The sequence below is a fragment of the Erythrolamprus reginae genome, chromosome Z (assembly GCF_031021105.1).
Source record: "Erythrolamprus reginae isolate rEryReg1 chromosome Z, rEryReg1.hap1, whole genome shotgun sequence".
NCBI lineage: Eukaryota > Metazoa > Chordata > Lepidosauria > Squamata > Dipsadidae > Erythrolamprus > Erythrolamprus reginae.
Genome location: NC_091963.1, coordinates 139,679,005 through 139,699,456, shown reverse-complemented (window position 1 = coordinate 139,699,456; position 20,452 = coordinate 139,679,005). Strand labels below are relative to the sequence as shown.

Sequence of the window (20,452 nt, the reverse complement as noted above, 5' to 3'; positions counted from 1 at the left end):
TTTTACAGCCCTCTCTAAGCTGTTCACAGAATCAGCCTATTGTCCCCAACAATCTGGGTCCTCATTTTACCCACCTCAGAAGGATGGAAGACTAAGTTAACCTTGAGCCTGATTGGATTCGATCTGCCAAACTGCTGGCAGCCGGTGAACCACAGAAGTAGCCTGCAGTACTGCACCCTAACCACTGCACCACCAGGGCTCTTGCTAAATGAAATAAACATTCATCTGGAAAAAATTAAAATGCCAATTGTTCCTTTCCAACTCTGGATCCCAGACAAGAGTGTGGTCAAATAAAAAGGAGACGTGAAATGAGAGCACATACCAAATGCTCTCGGTCTTTGCAAAGGCAAGTTGAATACGCTGCTGTGAAAACAACATTATTGTTTCTCTCTCTCTCTCTCTTTTTCTTTCTCTCCCTTTCTCTAAAATTTCTGCCAGAATTCTAGCCCGGACATGCTAGAACAGGGAAGAAGTTGAAAAGCAAACGGAGCAAGAAGGAAGAGACAACTTTTTTGCAGGATTGGTCAGCAGAAACAGACCTGTTTGTCTAACGAAGGAGGGGTGGGTAAGTTTCTATATATATATCTGATCTTGATTTCCCAGCAGCAGTCAACCGGACAGCAGCTGGAGAGCGGCTGTGATGATAGGACACATCAAAAGGCAATTGCAGATTAAAGGTGAAAGAAGGGAAGGGAAGATTGTCATTCGGACTCCTTCACAATGCAAGAACAAGGGGAATTGCTCACAGGCAAAAACCAGCCATGATGTATTCCAAGCTGTTACCAAGCTATTAAGATAGAATCCCTGTTCAGAAAAAGGCAAGTGGCTATATCTAAACTGGAATGGATGAGATAATGATGGTGGTGGTGGTGGTGGTGGTGGTGGTGGTGGTGGCGATGATGATGGGACGTGGGGGGGAGCAGTGGTGGTCATGTTTCCCTTTCCATTTAATGCCTGCATGGGGATTCTGGAGTAAAAAATCTAATAGTGACTACCATAGCTGTATTTCTGCATCCAGTTTTGGTCACCACATTACCAAAAAAATAAAAAATAAAATTCAGACTTTGGAAAAAATGCAGAGAAGAACAACTAAGATGATTAAAGGCTTGGAGGCTAAAACATACAAAGAACAATTATTTGTTGGTTGGTTGATTGATTGATTGATTGATTGGTTTTATTTTATTTTTATGCCGCCCTTCTCCTTAGACTCAGGGCAGCTTACAACATGTTAGCAACAGCATTTTTTAACAGAGCCAGCATATTGCCCCCACAATCCGGGTCCTCCTTTTACCCACCTCGGAAGGATGGAAGGCTGAGTCAACCTTGAGGCGGTGATGAGATTTGAACTGCTGACCTGCAGATCTAGCAGTCAGCTTCAATGACCTGCAGTACAGCACTCTACCTGCTGTGCCACCCTGTCTCTTTTATCAGTGATTCACCAAACGTTGTGTATCAGAATATCAGAACTGTACATGGTGGAGACTAGAAATCCACATGCTTCATTATTCAATTTAAGGTAAAGGGTGCAGCTTTATTTTGTCTTTTAGTTGATGGAGAAGGGATGGGGTTCTACTTACCTTCCCCACTAGTTCACATCGCGATGGATTGCACCTTTTGTACATTCCCTGATGTTATGAGGTTTGGGTTTGGCTATTGTAGAGAAAACAGAGACTACGGATGACGTAATAGTATTTGAGGAACTGACCCAAAGAAGAGGAGGTCAACTTATTTTTCCAAAGCACCAGAAGGCAGGACAAGAAGCCACGGATGGGAACTAATCAAGGAGAGAACCAACCTGGAATTAAGGAGAGATTTCCTAACAGTGAAAACAACTGACCAGTGGAAGAACTTGGCTTCAGAAGTTGTGGTGCTTCATCACTGGGGGGTTTTCAAGAAAAGACTGAACATCCACTTTTCTGAAAAGGTATAAGATCTCCTGCTTGAACAGACAGTTGAGCTAGAAGACATCCAAGGACCCTTACAGTTCTATTCTACTGTAACTCAAATAGCTATTTCATTATGCAACCTACTGCATTCATGTTCATACTCAGCCACGAAATTTACTTGGCGGGTCATTATTGGTCAGCTTTATGCACCATATGAAGCTTCTGGACCATTTGTGGTCCATTAAACATTGGAGACTCTCCAGTGGATCTCCAAAATTAACATCAAATAATGTAGTGTCCATCATCACCACCTAACCTGCCCTTTCTTGGATCTCGAAGCTGCTTTATCTCCCAGTTTCACTGTAGGGAATGGGTTGTTCAAATTTTGTCACACCTCCAGATTTTGACACACCTCTAAATCCCTGCCCTAAATAACATCTGTTGCTTTTTCTTTCTCTCTCTCTCCTCAGGAGGATTCAGAAGCAAACCGCCTACGAATAAGGAACTCTTTCTGAGGATCATGCCCCAGGTTCATCTCTTCTTCACGGTTTACCTTGCTTCCTTCCATTTCTCTCTCCCCTTACACAACAGCGAATGTGATACATACCTCAGACATACCTGCAAGAATCATGTCAACTTTGTACCAGGCTACAATTTCATCGGGGAGGGAGTTGATATTACCACTCTGGAGAAAAAAGGGGCTTATGTAGTGGACATCAGCAAGTGGCAGGGACCTAATGGGACATGTACCCTGTGCAGGAACCATAAAATGGGTGGACAGCTGCAGAGACTTCCCCTGGTAGGGGTGGACTGGCGACAGAAGGAAAACTGCCACCAGCAAGCAAACAACTTTGTAGATGAATTAGACATAGATGTGGCCAACGCAGCAGCCAAAGAAGTGAAGAATGACTGGAAAATGGGGTTGGCTGAGGATTTCATGAGGGAGGACCTGGGGTTATCCAGAGCTCAGGTGGCTTTTGCTGGGTCTCACTCCAACATGGCTGTTTTTGCATATCAGAAAACTCGCGAAGACAGATACAGCTTTCTGAGGAATGAGATTGAATGTGAACATTACAGGTAAGCATCTCAAAGCACTTCAAAGTATAAACAGGGAGGAGGGTCGGCAGTAACCAATTTGCTGGAAAAGAGAGAAAAAAATTGCTTTTTGCAGGAGGTGCTATGGAATTTGTGACAACAATTCCAGAGTTTGCCCCCAGAGTAAATACAGTGTTCCCTCGATTTTCGCGGGGGATGCGTTCCAAGACCATCCGCGAAAGTCGAATTTCCGCGAAGTAGAGATGCGGAAGTAAATACACCATTTTTGGCTATGGACAGTATCCCAAGCCATCCCTTAACACTTTAAACCCCTAAATTACCATTTCCCATTCCCTTAACAACCATTTACTCACCATTATTACTGGTATTCACTATTGAATAAGACACTTAGTAATCCTGATATTTATAAACATAATTATTTATTAACAATAATTATTTTTTTTGTTATTTATTTGCAAAAATTATTATTTTCACGATGACGTATGACGTCATTGGGTGGGAAAAACCGTGGTATAGGAAAAAAAACCGTGAAGTATTTTTTAATTAATATTTTTTGAAAAACCATGGTACAGTATAGGCGATTCGCGAAGTTTGAACCCACGAAAATCGAGGGAACACTGTAATTTCATGCATTGAAACGTTAACACTGAGGAATTCCAAGTACAGTATTTGGCATGTTTATTTTTTCCTAAGGAGTTGAATATTTAAGGCAATTTTTTTTACTGGAAAAGCATCTCCAATCAAGCCCAAGATTTCTTTTGATAAGTGAGACATTTGTTAAGTGAGTATTGCTTCATTCTACAACGGTTCTTGCCACAATTGTTTTTTCTTCATTTTTTTGTTTTTCCCCCACAATCTCCATATATACATCCATACCCATACCAGAAGCTAAAAACCCCCAGAAATTGTGCTTGTGTGAGATTCAGCTTCTGCGCATGTGCAGAAGCAAAAAACCCCAGATATCATGCACATACATGTGCGCGCACGCAAAGGGGGGAAGTGTGGGCCCATTCCGTACCAAGGTTTTATAGAGTGATACTAGTACCTCTCTGGTCCTTGATTGTATCCCTCTATTTATGTAGTTCAGGACTGCATTGGTCTTTTTGGCTGCTGCTGCACACTGCTGGCTCATCCTTAGTTGGCTTTCTACCAGGACTCCGAGATCTCACTCGCATTCACTGCTATTTAGTATGGTTTCACCCAGGAAAACAAGAAAGTCCAATTGTTTCTTGAAAAGGTACCTTTGGGATGGTCTTAAGTGCTAATAAGGAGTGGTGTTTGTTCTCAGTACATATTGACAGCAAAGCCTGCTCCTTATTAGCACTGAGGATGTTACCTAGTTTGGTAATGAAATGCCTGCAAGAAAACAAGTGAGCTCGGAGAGTACCAAGGACCCCTCATTTCAACCCTGAATGACTAATATTCTCTTTTGTTGTGGAGCATCCAATGGACTATGAATACTACAATGATGGGATTCACATTTTTTTACTACTGGGTCTTTAGCTCGGTGGGGATGGGGTGGCTTGGTGGGCATAGCAGGGGAAGGATACTGCAAAATCCCATTTCCTCCCAATCAGCTGGGATTTGGGAGGCAGAGAATAGATGGGGGCGTGGCCAGTCAGAGGTGGTATTTACTGGTTCTCCGAACTACTCAAACTTTCCGCTACTGGTTCTCCAGAACTGGTCAGAACCTCTGTAACCCACCTCTGGAATACTGTACAAAAAGTTGTTTAGCTCATGATAGATCTTCAGAGGGTAGGGGTAACCATTGTACAACCACCAATATCAGCTTTTTGATGTGTGCTGATGACATGACTGCAATTACCTCAGAAAATGCTGGCATCCAAATCCATTCATTCTTGTTTTAGAACTGGTTGGGGGGAATGAATTAGTCTTTGTCATCCTGACAAGCAATCTCTATTCAAAGACTAACGAGATAGCTGTTGTCTCTCCATAATCCCCCAAATGCTCTTGATATCACCGGCTATAAGGTCCCCTTGGAAAAATTCCATAACATCAAAGTTGGAGGCATCATGTTGCCGCATTTCCATTCAAAATTAGTTCGGGTGGTGGTGGTGGTGGAGAGGATTGAAAGATTATTATGCATTCATCAAAGTTAAAATGAGAGATATCCCAAGGTAATTTTGAACCGGTTTTATTTGACCTTGGTGTGAAATTTATCAGATATGTTAATTAGGGGAGTCAGTTTAATGGGCATAATCAAAATATTGAAGAAGACACACAATATATTTCTCCATTATATCTGAGTGCACAATGTGCACAGCCCATATTTATTTATTTATTTATTTATTTATTTATTTATTTATTTATTTATTTATTTATTTATTTATTTATTTATTTATTTATTTATTTATTTATTTATTTATTTATTTATTTATTTATTTATTTATTTATTTATTTATTTATTTATTTATTTATTTATTTATTTATTTATTTATTTATTTAATATGCCACCCCTCTTTGAAGACATTGGTGTTTGGATGCAACTCATGACCCCCAAATTTCCATTGCAAGACAAATTGTTAAGTAAATTGTGCTGCAATTTATGAGCTTTTTTGCCACAGTTGTTATGTGAATTGTTGCAGTTAAATTAGTCACGTGGTTCTTAAGTGAATCAGACCTCCCCACTACCTTTGCTTGTCAGAAGGTTGAACAATGGGAGGTCACGTGACTCTGAGACATTGCACCTGCCCTACATAAAAGTCAGGGGCTAAGCATCCAAACTTTGATCACATGATCCCACGGGTGCTGCAATGGCGGTATGAAAAATGGACATAAGTCGCTTTTATCAGTGCTGTTGTAACTTCGAATGCTCACTAAATGAATGGACGTAAGTTGAGGATTATCTATAATTGGCTGGATGGTAGGCTGTAGCCGAATGTAACCAGGAATGAGGGTTTGTGGCTACAAGATGGATAACTTCTGTGTTCCAAATGGGATTTCTCAAGACTTTTCTGGGATCATCTCAAGCATCAGAATTTCAAGGGCCATCCTCACCAATGATGTTACTGTTTGAAATGTGCTTGAATATTTGCAGCCCAGGTTGGTAGCTAGGCTGTTCGTTTGAGCTCCAAGCTTAGCAATTTGGCGGCAAACATTTCATCACCATTCAAGGAGACATTGTCAGTGTACTTTGAATTACAAGCACACTTCAAAGCACACTGACAATGTCTCCTCAAATGGTTGTGAAATGTTTGCAACCAAATAGCCAACTCTCCAGAAGATAGGCGCAAAATACAGAAGGATCTGGACAGACTTGAACATGGGGCATTATCTAACAAAATGAAATTCAATGGTGAAAAAACTAAAGGTTCTACATTTAGGTAAGAAAAACAAAATGCACAGATATGTGGTACCTTGCTCAACAGTAGTAATTGTGAGAAGGATCTTGGAGTTCTAGTAGACAACCATTTAGATATGAGCCAGCAATGTGTAGCAGCTGCCAAGAAAGCCAACACAGTTCTAGGTTGCATTAACAGAGGGAGAGAAACAAGATCACGTGAAGTGTTCATACTACTATATAATGCCTTGGTAAAGCCACACTTGGAATGCTGCATTCACCATGATTCAATTTTGGTCACCACAATGTAAAAAGGATATTGAGATTCCAGAAAGAGTGCAGAGAAGAGCAGCAAAGACGATTAGGTGACTGAAGGCTAAAACATATGAGGAGTTAGGTATATCTAGTTTGATGAAAAGAAGGACTAGGGGAGACATGATAGCAGTGTTCCAATATCTCAGGGGTTGCCACAAAGAAGAGGAAGTCAGGCTATTCTCCAAAGCACCTGAGGCTAGGACAAGAAGCAATGGGTGGAAACTAATCAAGAAGTGAAGCAATTTAGAACTAAGAAAATAATTCCTGACAGTCACAGAACAATTGATCAGTGGAACAGCTTGCCTCCAGAAGTTATGAATGCTACAACACTGGAAGTTTTTAAGATGATGTTGGATAACCACTTGTCTGAAGCAGTGTAGGGTCTCCTGCCCAAGCAAGGGGTTAGACTAGAAGACCTCCAAGGTCCCTTCCAATTCTGTTGTTATTATTATTAAATTTGCCAGGTTTTGATCTCAAACTAACAGCCCATACCACTGTTTGCTGAGTAGCTCTGAGTCCTCAGAAAGGGGCAGCATACAAATCTAATAAATAATAATAATAATAATAATAATAATAATATTATTATTATTATTATCATCATCATCATCATCATCATTATATGCAAACAATTTCAGAAATAAGGTTGTGCTCTGTTAATGTTCCTCATCCTGCTTTCTCCAACACATTTCCCTAGCTCCATTTGGGTTGAGCGGGGGCTGCATAGATCCAGACAATCAAATCTGAAGGGAGTAAAATGTTATCTCATGACAAGCTCAGTCATGGACAGGGTTATGTTCCATCTGGTCCACTGAGTAACAGAATTCCCACACCAAGGCAGTTATATTGTTTTAACTTAGTTCTAAAAAGAAAAAAGGATAGCTAAGAATGGAAAGAAAACAAACATTTCTATTAAGTGACTCACTGCCAAAGTATAATAGCAACATATACAATGCCATGCTGTTATGCCTGGCTTGATTGATAACATAGCTACTGAAGACATGGATTTCTGCCAATTCTTTGGGGTAAAGTTTCTTCCAATGCCAGGTATCTCCTGGAGGGAACAAGGAAAGGCGCAGTACAGGCAATCCTCAATTTATAGTTGTTAAGTGAGCAGCAGACTTGTTAAGTGAATCTGGGTTCCCCATTGACTTTGCTTGTCAGAAGGTGATAACATGACCCCAGCACATTGCAATCATCAAAAATATGAACCAGTGGCCAAGCATTTGGATTTTGATCAATGATCATGGGGTGGGTGCTGCAAAAGTTGTAACTGTGAAAAATGGTGATTTATGACCAGTGCCATTTTAACTTTGAACAGTCATGAAGTGAACTATTGTAAGTCGAGCACTACCTATAGGGAGTTCTCTTTATTTACAGCTAGTCCTCAACTTTAAACCAGTGGTAAAATCCTTTTTTTTTTACTACCGGTTCCGTGGCTGTGACTTGTTGGTCATGGTGTGGCTTGGTGGGAATGGCAGGCAAAGGATACTGCAAAATCCCCATTCCCTCCTCACTCCTGGGGGAAGGCTACTGCAAAACCCCCATTCCCTCCCCAAGTCTGGGGCCAGCCAGAGTTGGTATCTGCTGGTTCTCTGAACTACTCAAAATTTCTGCTACTGGTTCTCTGTCAGAATATGTCAGAACCTGCTGGATTTCATTGCAATTGGCATAAATACATGCCATTTGCAAAGTGCTCAAACTTTGATCACGTGCCCACAGGAAAGCTTCAACAGTTAAGCTGGTCACTAAACAAATGGTTATAAGTGGAGGATTTCTTTGCATTAGCTGTTACACTCTCAGTAAAATATTCTTTGGTGTCATGATAGAAAAAAATAAAAAGATATTAAAGTTTGTTGCAAAAATCAAAACCAGACACACACTCAGATGACTAATTCAGCTGGAATGAATAATTTATTTATAAACGTCATAACAGATGAATTTACAATGCCATTAGCAGATTATTTCTTCAAGTAAACACAAGCAGGAGTTAGTTTCATTTCAGCAGAGAGTACATAGAGGAGAGCAATCTGTATAGTCTGGACGACCGAAGGGAAAGGGGGGACGTGATCAAAACATTTAAATATGTTCAAGGGTTAAATAAGGTTGAGGAGAGGTGTTTTTAATAGGAAAGTGAACACAAGAACAAGGGGGCACAATTTGAGGTTAGTTGGGGGGAAGATTAGAAGTAACGTAAGAAAATATTATTTTACTGAAAGAGTAGTAGATGCTTGGAACAAACCTCCAGCAGACATGGTTGGCAAATCCACAGTAACTGAATTTAAACATGCCTGGGATAAACGTATATCCATCCTAAGATAAAATACAAGAAATAGTATAAGGGCAGACTAGATGGACCGTGAGGTCTTTTTCTGCCGTCAATCTTCTATGTTTCTATGTTTCTAGAGCAGTGTTTCCCAACCTTGGCAACTTGAAGATATTTGGACTTCAACTCCCAGAATTCTGGGAGCTGAAGTCCAAATATCTTCAAGTTGCCAAGGTTGGGAAACACTGTTCTAGAGTACAGAGTAGTCTGAGTCACGCCCAGCCTTAAGCATAAGCTTTCAGTTTCGATTCTCTGCACAGACTCAAAAATGTTTAGCTCCCATTGGCTGACTTAGATGCTATGCCTATTGATTGGCTGACCTTGTTAACATGGTTCTCCCGGTTCATGAATATCTTAACAAAAAAGCCTCCCCATCTTCAGACAATTTTTCCAAGATTAACCAGGAAATGAAAGAGGCACCAGAAAAAAAAAGTTTTCCCAATGCTACACGAAACCTAACAGTGAACCTCTACCCATTAACAGACCATCGGACACCATCTGACTTTCAGCATGGTTGTTGCATCGCCTTCTTTTCTAATGCTGAATGCTAAAGCAGGAAATGTGATTTGGTATGTTGCTTTTGAACTGTCCAATTAGCATACCCAAAACAAGAAAACACTCCCCAGAAAATTGGAATTTCCAAAAGTAAAACTTTATTGGATGCACCCTGTTGGTATTGAAGAATGCTGGATTCCCACAAAAATGTTTGCCCAGTTAAAAAAAAACTTTCTTCTTCTCCACTGGTGGATCATATTATCCAATCATGAGATGTTCTTTTGTTATGGGAAGGAATCCAGGTCTTTCTGAAGCACCTGCAGAAGTGACCTTGATAGCTTCCATGTTTTCACAATCTCTGCATATATTCTCCACATTCCATTTCCCCGTTTTCCTCCCCGCCCCAAGGTTCATTGGCAACATGAAAAGAATTATGGTTTGGAAGAAGCAAGGCACTTCCACATTGACATGCTGACAATACGAATCCCAGCGACCGGTTAGGTCCCACAGAGTTGGCCTTCTCCAGGTCCCGTCAACCAGACAGGACCTGGAGGGAAGAGCCTTCTCTGTGGGGGCCTCGGCCCTCTGGAATCAGCTCCCCCCCAAGAGATTCGCACTGCCCCCACCCTCCTCGTCTTTCGTAAGAGTCTTAAGACTCACTCATGTTGCCAGGCTTGGGTAATTAGATCTTGTCCCCCTGGCCAATAAATGTGATGTGTGACTGTGATTTGAATTTCTTTGATTGATTTTTAATATATTGGGTTTTTAGCTTATGTAGTTTGTTTAAATTAAAAATATAATTTATTTAAGAATATGAAAAAAAGGGAGGGAGGGAAGTATGAACAGAAGAAGAAAAAGGGTAAGGGAAAAGGATACAAAATCAAGGAATTTGGAAAAATGGTAAAGTTATACATGGTGGTACGTAAGTTTCTTGGTGTCAATATAATATTTCTCAAGTTATGTAAAGAAACAGTATCCTTATTATTACCAATTATATCTTAAATTGTAGTGGTAAATCTTACATCCAGTTTCCAAGGAAATACCAATTTCTAATACATGTATATACATATATATATATTAGCTAATAATAGATAAATAAAGATGATTTATAAAAAAGGAAAATAAGACCAAAGGAGTAAGAAGGTTTTAAAGTTTATTTACAAATAGAAAGGTTTAGAGTTTGAGAAAGAAAAAAGAAAGAAAGAGAAAAAGAACATGGAAATGGGGAAAAAAATCTGCGTATGATGCAGACGTTTTTAGGTGATACGACATTGTGTAAGGAGATAATAGAAGGTGTATATGTATAATGTAGTAAGTGTATTTTTGTATGTAAAGGAAGAAAATATAAGAATTGACATAAGAATTAGTAAGCATTTGTGTTGATATACTATATGGTATATAATCTATTGATTTAAAGACAGATAAAGAGAGGCATGATATAGAATCTTTTTAATTAATTAGATTTGTCTTTGTATTTACTTTTTTATATTATATGCTGTAAGCTGCTCTGAGTCTATGGAGAGGGGTGGCATACAAATCTAATAAAGAACAACAACATCAACAACAAAAACAAAAACAACAACAACAACAACAACAACAATAATAATAATAATAATAATAATAATATCCTGCATTTTTTTTCATTCTTTTCCGTTGCAGTTTGGGGCTTCAGATAGATCCTCTACTGTCCTTCCATTTTACTCAGGCCATCAGCATGTTGCCCCCCAATCATGACCCTGAGGAATACGACCATTTCATCAATGTCTATGGCACCCATTATATCAACCGGGTGTATCTAGGCGGGCGAGCTCGTTACTTGATGGCTTTGAAAACTTGTGTCATGACATTAATGGGGTTCACGGCCGAGAAGGTCAAGCTCTGTTTGGATCTGGAGACAAGTCTGAAACATGGAGGGTTTTGGGGATCTATTTCCTTCCATTCCACATGTGCCAAGCTCTTGTTTAGGAAATCTAAATCCAGCTTCTACAACCTTTATATGACCCAGCACACTGAGGTGGTAGGCGGTGACAAAAAGATGCTCTTCTCCGACAGCAGAGACCTGAACCACCTGACCGAATGGATGGAGAGTACCAAAAGGACACCTGGGTTGGTGTCTTATTCCCTTTTGTCTCTACACACCTTGTTGAACAAAACAGATCCCAGGAGGAATTTTTTAAAGCAAGCCATTGTGAGCTACATCAAAAGAAGAGCCCTAAGGAGAGACTGTCGCCAAAGCTGTCCCGAGAAGACATTCAACAGCTGGGTCCGAAAGTGCACTTGCATGTGTGTACCCAACGGTGTCATCAATGACAAATGTTGTGGCACCGAAAGGGGCAGGGCTTACCTCAAATTCCATGTGGGCAGCGGATCCGGTCTTTGGGGTGATCATTTTTCCTCCACCGATGCCTACGTCAAATTTTTTTTCAAAAACCAAGAAAGACGCACTAGGGTCATCAGTGGGAACAACAACCCACAGTGGTCAGAAAATCTGAACTTTGGGGCTGTCACGTTGGACGGCAATGACAACTTTGAGATGGAGGTTTGGGACAGCGACGTCTGGCAGGATGACCTCTTACCCAATCGATGTCAAGGGAGGCTGAGGTCAGGCCTTAGCAACTGGTACACATGCTACCTCCAACATGGACATGTTAGGTTCTATTACATGTTGACCTGTGCCCCCACTCTGACCGGCTCTAGCTGCCATGATTATGTCCCTTTGCATCTGCCAACCTCCTATTTCAATGACACTAATCCTGACTGGGAAACTTCATGGTCACACCAATTTCGTACTTAAGAACTACATGTGTAGGGCTCATACTGCTAAATTAAGACATTATTCAGATTTGGAAAGAATCTAATAGGAATCCTTATGCATTTTCTTCGATACAACTGGGGCAGAGTTGTTGAATGGATTATTTCTATAAAATGTACTCTTGTCTTTCTTCAATTTACAACCTCGATTGAGCTGAACATTCCTGTTGCTAAGTGAGACAATTGTTAGGTGACTTCTGCCCCATTTTATGCCTTTCCTTTCTACATTTAAATGAATCATCATGGTTGTTAAGTCAGAGGGCTGTAAAAGTGATGTAACTTGCTATATAAGTGCTATTGCTATTTTAGAAACTTTCACACAATCTGCAAAACATATAAAACATGCAGAAATAAATCTCCAAATCTATGTATATTTTCTTTTATGCACACTGAGAGCATATGCACCAAAGACAAATTCCTTGTGTGTTCCATCATACTGGACCAATAAAGAATTCTATTTCTCCTATTGTTATTCTATTAAATATGTCCGTGGTGTACACTTTGTCCTTTTTCTCTCTCCTTCATACTGTTGTTTTGGAAGATTATCCCCCTTGCCATTCTGACCATAAGGTTGATTGGTAGAAATCCATGGGTTTCAATAGGACTATGAGCATTGCATAGATAATGAATGCTAGGCCTGAAGGTCAGTTTTTATGGATGAATGGCATGATCTTCCTTTAACAGTGGAGAAGGAGTTCCTTTAGTGAAAAGAAGGGGAGATCTGATACCAGTGATCCAATATTTGAGGGGTTGCTCCAAGAGATGAAGGGGTCAAGCTAGTTTTCAAAGCACCTGAAGGCAAGACAAGAAACAATGGATGGAAACTAAACAAAAAGAGATGCAGCAATGGGCTACGAGCCGGAACATTAAATTGTGCTCGCCACAGCGGCTTGTACGTTCTTGTGGGCAGCGTTCCCTGTAAGCTGCGTGCGTGCGCATGCCCCAAAATACCCCCCCGCACACTTTTTTCCATGGGCGCGCGCTCCCCATCCCCCTGCCAGCCCGCGACCGCCCCTGCCTCCCCACGGTGCCTCCGGCCAAGTGCGCCCCTGGCTTCTCAGTCCTGCCCCCCGCCCGCCCAATTCGCCCCCTCTCCTCCTCCGCCGCCTCCTGCCTTGGGGCGCGACTTCTCCCGCAGCGGTGGCGGCTGCGGGACGAAAGCGCTTCCAGCCAGGGGGCTGCGAGAGAGGGCTTTCTCCGCGGGCTTTGGGAATGCCCGCCCCTCTCGCAGCCCTTTCACTGGGACCGCTTTCGTCCTGGATTTCCAGCAAGGGGGCTGCAGTAGAGGCAGGGCAGGCGTTCCCGAAGCGCTCGGAGAAAGCGCTCTCGCAGCCCCCTCGCTGACAAAGAGAGAGGGAGAGAGAAAGTAAGTGAGAAAGAGAGAGAGAGAAAAAGGGGGGGAGAGAGTTAGAAAGAGAGAGAAGAGAAAGAAAGCAAGAGAGAGAGAAAGAAAGAGTGAGAGAGAAAGAAAGCAACAGAAAGAGAGAAAGAAAACAAGAGAGAGAGAGAGAGCAAGAGGGGGAGAGAGAAAGAGAGAGAAATGACTCTTGATTTAAAGCATATGGTAAAAAGCACCCAAATAACAGAGAAAAAAACCCCCAGCCGTTTGTGTGTTTGTGTGTGTGTGTTTGTGTGTGTGTGTGAACTCTTGAACCATTTCCAATAGCTCACCTCTAATTGGAAATGGTTCAAGAGTTCACACACACACACACACACACAAGGGGGGAGGAGACGGACGGGTGGAAAAAGAGAAGATAATAATAGTAATAGATTTTGGTTTTGTTTTATTATTAATTTCTTTTAATAAAAAAAGAAGGATTTTTTTTCTTATTTATTTGTTTGTTTGTTTGTTTGTTTATACTTCTATGCCGCCCAGTCTCAAAGGGACTGTTGCTCAGACACTATACTTGTCCGCCCACACCGAAAAAAAATTAGAGGGAACATTGCGTTGTGGGACCAGCGAGATTTTGCTGCTGCACCTGTGGAGGAAGCAAAATCGCGCATGGAACCACAGGTGCGTCCGTGTTTCCACAAGGGTTTTTTGTTTGCACGCATGCCAAAACATGGGCGCTCCTGCGGCTCTGTTCGCGATTTTGCTTCCTCCACAGGTGCAGCACCAAAGTCGTGCTGGCCCCGCAAGAACTTCCATGCCGTGGTGGCGAGCGCAATTTAGCGTTCTGGCTCGTAGCCCACTGCTGGGGAAAAGCAACCTAGAACTAAGGAGCGATTTCCAAACAGGGAGAACGATTAAGCAGTGGAATAGCTCGCCTCCAGAATTTGTGGGTGCTTCATCACTGGAAGCTTTTAAGAAGAGACTGGACAGTCATTGGTCTGAAATGAATCTCCTGCTTGACCTTCAAGGTCCCTCCCATTATGCTGATTTTACTCCACTAGTTGAGATGAAGTTTCTCCTAAATTGTCATCCTGACGCCCTTCAGAAGAATGGGGGAAGTGGTGTGATTGGATGGCAAAACCAAATAATTTTTAACAAAATAAAAATACAGACAGGGAAAATACTGGGGGGAGACTAGTCTGAATTGGGTTATGAAGCTGTGGTGCTTCACCTCTTCCCATTGTACTGAAATCTGCCGGCCGTGAGTCATTCCCAAATCCCAAACAAGCCACGGAGGCATCCGCAGCAACCTGGCCGCTTCTCCTGCCTCGATTCTAGGGCTTGATCGGAGACCCAGATTGCTGGGAACTCACCCGCCTTCAGAAGGCGGCACCCTGCTAGGGTGGCAACATGGCCCTTCCCTCAGACCTTCCCAGAGGCGGGAGAAAGGGTGACGGACACCCAGCACGTAGCCTCTACGGAGAGCTTCCTCCCAGCAATTATCCATTTTTATCATTGCATACCTTATATAAACACTAATTGCTAATTTGTAGAAACGTTAGGGTGGCCATTGATTCGGACCACATCTCTTCGTATCAGTCCCAAGCACCAGCAAACTTGGTTCTTTCACTAAAATATACCATGTTAAAATGTACAAAACAGGGGCTGGAGATCGGATATTTCTAATTCGAGCGGCGACCATCATGCATTTCTTCATGTATGCAAATCTTTCTTCTGCCTTTTTTAATTTTCCCTTCCCTCTTCTCCCGCGCGGGCTTTTTTTCCCCAGCGTCGTCGCGCATGTGCAAATTTGACGAATGCAAATTTAAAAGTGGGCGGAGTCCTCCCAGGCTGTAAAACGTTCCCGGGAAGGAGCCTGCGAAAGAAAGGCGGAAGCGTCATCCTGTTTTTGAAGCGGAAATTGCTGGTTAGTGGCAGGTTGGTTGCAATACGCAGGTACATTCGCTCGCACGAAGCGGGAAGCTAGTGTTGCATTAGCGTCAAGAGGAGGGGAAAGTTGCAAAAAGTCTTCTTTGCAGTAAAATGAATGAGAGATGTATGAATGCTTTTAATAATTGGGGTTTTACATTTTGTATTCTTTTATTGTTGTACGCCGCCCTGAGTCCATCAGGATTAGGGCGTCCTATAAATTTAAACAAGCAAACTAAACCTTGTTAAGAAATGGACCGGGTCGGGGGAGCCGCCCTTTTTATGGCTTGTTGACAATTCGGGAATAGGAGTGCCAAGAATTAAGCAAAGAAAAAAAAACACGCTAAGGAGGTCCCTAAAAATCTGCTGCCTTGCCCGATAATATTTCCCGGTGGGTTGAGTGGTTTCAAGTGTACTAGTTGGTCATTCTTTGCTTTTCTTTTTTGCAATTTTTTATCTTCTATTTAAATCTTTCCTTAAAAATTTTAAAAATCGTTTTTTGCAAAATTTAATCAGGATGGGTGACTCCCCTGCGGAATAGGAATCTGAATGTGGGTTTTAACCTGATGGGAATACCTATCTGATGTTCTGATAGGGATTAGAGAACAACTGAGCATGTGCAGAGGGTACAGTACAGAAAGTCCCCCATTTACAACCACCATTGAGGTCAAAATTAGCCACCCAGAATCCTTGGACCTCCAAACACTCATTAAATGAACTGTTGTTAATTGAGGGTTACTTGTATCTCCCATGCAACTGACCAGTCATTGCTAATATTGCTAAACGTCACTTACAAGCCATAATAAAAGGGTACACTACTGATAAAAGTGGCTGGCAAACTGTTTGGGGCAGGGGTCCCCAAACCTGGCAACTTTAAGACTTGTGGACTTTAACTCCCAGAATTCTCCAGTCAGCTATGCTGGTTAGAGAATTCTGGCAGTTGAAATCCACAAGTCTTAAAGTTACCAAGTTTGGGGATCTCTGGGTTTTGGGGGCAGTGGTAATTTTCAGGGATGTGTGTCTATGGAGATTCTTAATCATCCAGGTCATGGTTGTCCCAAAGGAGCTTTTTCCAAAAGGCAACTGAATTTTATTGGGTTTTTTTTCCTCTTTGAAAACATTTTGCTTCTGGTCCAAGAAGCTTCCACAGTTCTGACTAGTGGGGATTGGAAGGATTTCTATTCTTTGCAATCATCATTCCTTAGCACTTCGAAGATTGATTGTCTAATCACTTGGGGGTTAGTCTGTATCCCCAGAGTCACCTGAAACAGTGCAAATTGGTGTGGGGCCTTCTTGGGACTGTTTTATAAGCAGGAGATAAGTTATGTTGTATCCCTTCCCTTTTGTTGAGGGAGGCCTATTCTATCTTAACATAGACTGTTTAACTTTGACTCCTCTTTCAAACAGGTGGGTCTCTCTATCCAGAATGTGAACTGTTCTCAAAAGCCTGACCCTTGCTTTTCAGATCCAAATGGACTGTCTTGATGAGTTTGTTCTTTTGTGTTATGCCAGACGTTTGTGAAGTGGATGTTTTGTTTCCCCAATATACAAGTCTGGACATGTCTCACTCCACTGCACGCATGCACCATATTTCTGTTTGTTTCTGGGTGTTTTCAGAGAACCTGATTTGAAAGAAGAGTGAAAGAGGCCATCTGCACTGCTCAAACAAAAATAAAGGGAACACTTAATACAATATAACTCCAAGGAAATCAAACTTCTATGAAATCAAACTATCCACTCAGGAAGCAACACTGATTGACAATCAATTTCACGTGCTGTTGTGCACATTCTGCTTTGTACAAAGCAAAGTATTCAATGAGAATATTTCATTCATTCAGATCTAGGATGTGTTATTTGAGTGTTCCCTTTATTTTTTTGAGCAGTATATATTAAAACTTAATAGTCCTCTCTGGACACAGGGCGATGAATACCACACAACCTATGGTCCTGTTTTCAATGCAATCCCAAGAATTACACTCTTGATTCAAGTAACTCTGAGGATATAGATAAACCCCCAATTTGGCCTCAATGACTAGAGTGTTAACGGATGACTGCAAAAAATATACAGGTGAAACTCAAAAAATTAGAATATCACACAAGAATTCATTTATTTTAGTAATGCAACTTAAAATATGAAATGTAATACATGAGAGAGACACAAGGCAAGGCAAGATAGTTCAAGCCATGATTTGTCATAATTGCGATTATTTTGGAGTGCAGCTCATGAAAACCCCAAATCCACCATCTCAGAAAATTAGAATATTACATGCATTAAACAAGGATTGTACATAGAACAATATCGGACCTCTGCATATGTATTCAGAACTTGGTTTGGGCCCCTTGTACAGCAATTACTGCCTCAATGCTGCATGGCATGGAAGCTATAGCCTGTGGCACTGCTAAGTTATGGAAGACCAGGATGCTTCAATAGCAGCCTTCAGGTCTTCTGCATTGTTCTGTCTCATGTCCCTCATCTTTTTCTCAGCAATGCCCCATAGGTTCTCTATGGGGTTCAGGACAGACGAGTTTCCTGGCCAATAAAACAGAGTAATCCCAGTCATTGAGCCAAGTTTTGGTGGTTTGGGCAGTGTGGGCAGGTGCCAAGTAGCTTTGCTGTGGAAGGAAGCATAAAGTGCTTCAATATCTCCTGGTAGACAGCTGTGTTACATAGAAACATAGAAACATAGAAGTCTGACGGCAGAAAAAGACCTCATGGTCCATCTAGTCTGCCCTTATACTATTTTCTGTATTTTATCTTAGGATGGATATATGTTTATCCCAGGCATGTTTAAATTCAGTTACTGTGGATTTATCTACCACATCTGCTGGAAGTTTGTTCCAAGGATCTACTACTCTTTCAGTAAAATAATATTTTCTCATGTTGCTTTTGATCTTTCCCCCAACTAACTTCAGATTGTGTCCCCTTGTTCTTGTGTTCACTTTCCTATTAAAAACACTTCCCTCCTGGACCTTATTTAACCCTTTAATATATTTAAATGTTTCGATCATGTCCCCCCTTTTCCTTCTGTCCTCCAGACTATACAGATTGAGTTCATGAAGTCTTTCCTGATACGTTTTATGCTTAAGACCTTCCACCATTCTTGTAGCCCGTCTTTGGACCCGTTCAATTTTGTCAATATCTTTTTGTAGGTGAGGTCTCCAGAACTGAACACAGTATTCCAAATGTGGTCTCACCATCATTCTATATAGTGGGATCATAATCTCCCTCTTCCTGCTTGTTATACCTCTAGCTATGCAGCCAAGCATCCTACTTGCTTTTCCTACCGCCTGACTGCACTGTTCACCCATTTTGAGACTGTCAGAAATCACTACCCCTAAATCCTTTTCTTTTGAAGTATTTGCCAACACTGAACTGCCAATACAATACTCAGATTGAGGATTCCTTTTCCCCAAGTGCATTATTTTACATTTGGAAACATTAAACTGCAGTTTCCATTGCTTAGACCATTTATCTAGTAAAGCTAAATCATTTACCATATTACAGACGCCTCCAGGAATATCAACCCTATTGCACACTTTAGAGTCATCGGCAAATAGGCAAACCTTCCCTACCAAACCTTCCCCTATGTCACTCACAAATATATTAAAAAGAATAGGACCCAGAACAGATCCTTGTGGCACACCGCTTGTAACCTGACTCTGCTCAGAATACTCGCCATTAACAATAACTCTCTGATGTCTACGCTTCAGCCAGCTGCAAATCCATTGAACTATCCAGGGATTAAGTCCAATCTTCACTAATTTATCTATCAGCTCTTTATGTGGAACCGTATCAAAGGCTTTGCTGAAGTCCAGGTAGGCAATATCCACGGCACCACCTTCATCCAACACCTTTGTGACATAGTCAAAGAAATCAATGAGATTAGTCTGACATGATTTGCCTTCAGTAAAGCCATGCTGATTTGGGTCTAATAAGTTATTGTTTTTTAGGTGCTGATTTATCCTCTTTTTGAGTAGAGTCTCCATCATTTTAACTACAACTGATGTCAAGCTAACTGGCCTGTAGTTACCAGCTTCTTCTCTACTGCCCTTCTTGTGAATAGGCACAACACTGGCCATTCTCCAATCCTCAGGAACTTCTCCTGTTAACAAGGATTGGTTAAACAAATCAGTCAGGGGGGTAGCAATGACAGATCTGAGTTCTTTAAGAACTCTGGGGTGGATGCCATCTGGACCCATTGCCTTATTTATCTTTAATCGTTCAAGTTCTTCTAAGACATCGGCTTCTAAGATCACTGGAGCTGAATCCGTACAGCTGGAAGCAATGCTATATCCCTCTATAGTATTATTTTGTAAGGTGTCTTTTGAGAAAACTGAACAGAAGTAGCTATTGAAATGGTCAGCGATCTCCTTATTCCCATTAATGCATGTATTATTCCCGGTATTAAGCTTCGTGATGCCGCAGTTTTTCTTCTTCTTATCATTAATATATCTGAAGAAGGTTTTATCCCCCTTCTTTACAGATTTGGCAATTTCTTCCTCTTTTGAGGCTTTAGCAGCATATATTATCTGTTTCGCCTCCTTCTGTCTCATTTTATATACCTCCCTATCAGCTATACTTCCAGACTCTTTATACCTCCTATAGGCAGCCTTTTTTTCATTGACTATAGCCCTTACATCATTGCTAAACCATAGCGGTTTCTTCTTCCTTTTACCTTTAGTTATTTGTCTTACATACAGTCCAGTGGCTTTTAAGATGGCCTTTTTTAATACACTCCACTGGATGCTCGCTCCTGCCATTTTATCCCTCCCCTTTAATTCATTATCTAAATATTCTCCCATTGCATTAAAATTTGTTTTTCTGAAATCCAATACTTTGGTTGCATTATAGGATTGCTCACAATGAGTTTTTACATCAAACCACAAACATAGATGGTCACTGCAACCTAAATTTTCTCCCACCTTGACATCTGAAACCCAATTCCCATTCGTAAAAACTAAATCTAGAATATTCTCCCCTCTAGTTGGTGTCTTAACCAGCT

At 41.3% G+C, this 20,452-nt stretch overlaps 2 protein-coding genes across 10 annotated transcripts in view; both read left to right on the top strand.

Moving 5' to 3' along the window:
* The first annotated feature begins 272 nt into the window (after positions 1 to 272).
* Positions 273 to 12,651, top strand: LOC139154913 (perforin-1-like). Of its 3 annotated transcripts, none has more exons than XM_070730014.1 (3): positions 273 to 565; positions 2,357 to 2,963; positions 11,036 to 12,651. In XM_070730014.1, the coding sequence occupies exons 2-3, from the start codon at positions 2,407 to 2,409 to the stop codon at positions 12,168 to 12,170; spliced, it is 1,692 nt and encodes a 563-aa protein (XP_070586115.1). In that variant the 5' UTR covers positions 273 to 565; positions 2,357 to 2,406; the 3' UTR covers positions 12,171 to 12,651. The 3 variants fall into 3 exon arrangements, with proteins under 3 accessions (XP_070586115.1, XP_070586113.1, XP_070586114.1); XM_070730012.1 differs by having other exon boundaries at positions 379 to 818; XM_070730013.1 differs by lacking the exon at positions 273 to 565 and adding an exon at positions 1,287 to 1,516.
* Positions 12,652 to 15,362: 2,711 nt separating this feature from the next.
* PARP2 (poly(ADP-ribose) polymerase 2) overlaps positions 15,363 to 20,452 on the top strand; it is a 34,556-nt gene continuing 29,466 nt past the window's right edge. For 2 of the 7 annotated variants that reach the window (XM_070726816.1, XM_070726811.1), the window contains exon 1: positions 15,363 to 15,447. The gene's annotated coding sequence lies outside the window, so the exon portion shown is untranslated. Of the gene's footprint in view, positions 15,577 to 20,452 lie in introns of all 7 variants that reach the window. The other 5 variants (XM_070726815.1, XM_070726809.1, XM_070726810.1 and 2 more) reach the window with 4 other exon arrangements.

Excerpts from the sequence above, each read along its gene's own strand:
- LOC139154913 (XM_070730014.1), top strand. The coding sequence starts at position 2,407 with ATGCCCCAGGTTCATCTCTTCTTCACGGTTTACCTTGCTTCCTTCCAT. Across the intron at positions 2,964-11,035 it reads ATTGAATGTGAACATTACAG|TTTGGGGCTTCAGATAGATC; the intron begins GTAAGCATCTCA and ends TTTCCGTTGCAG.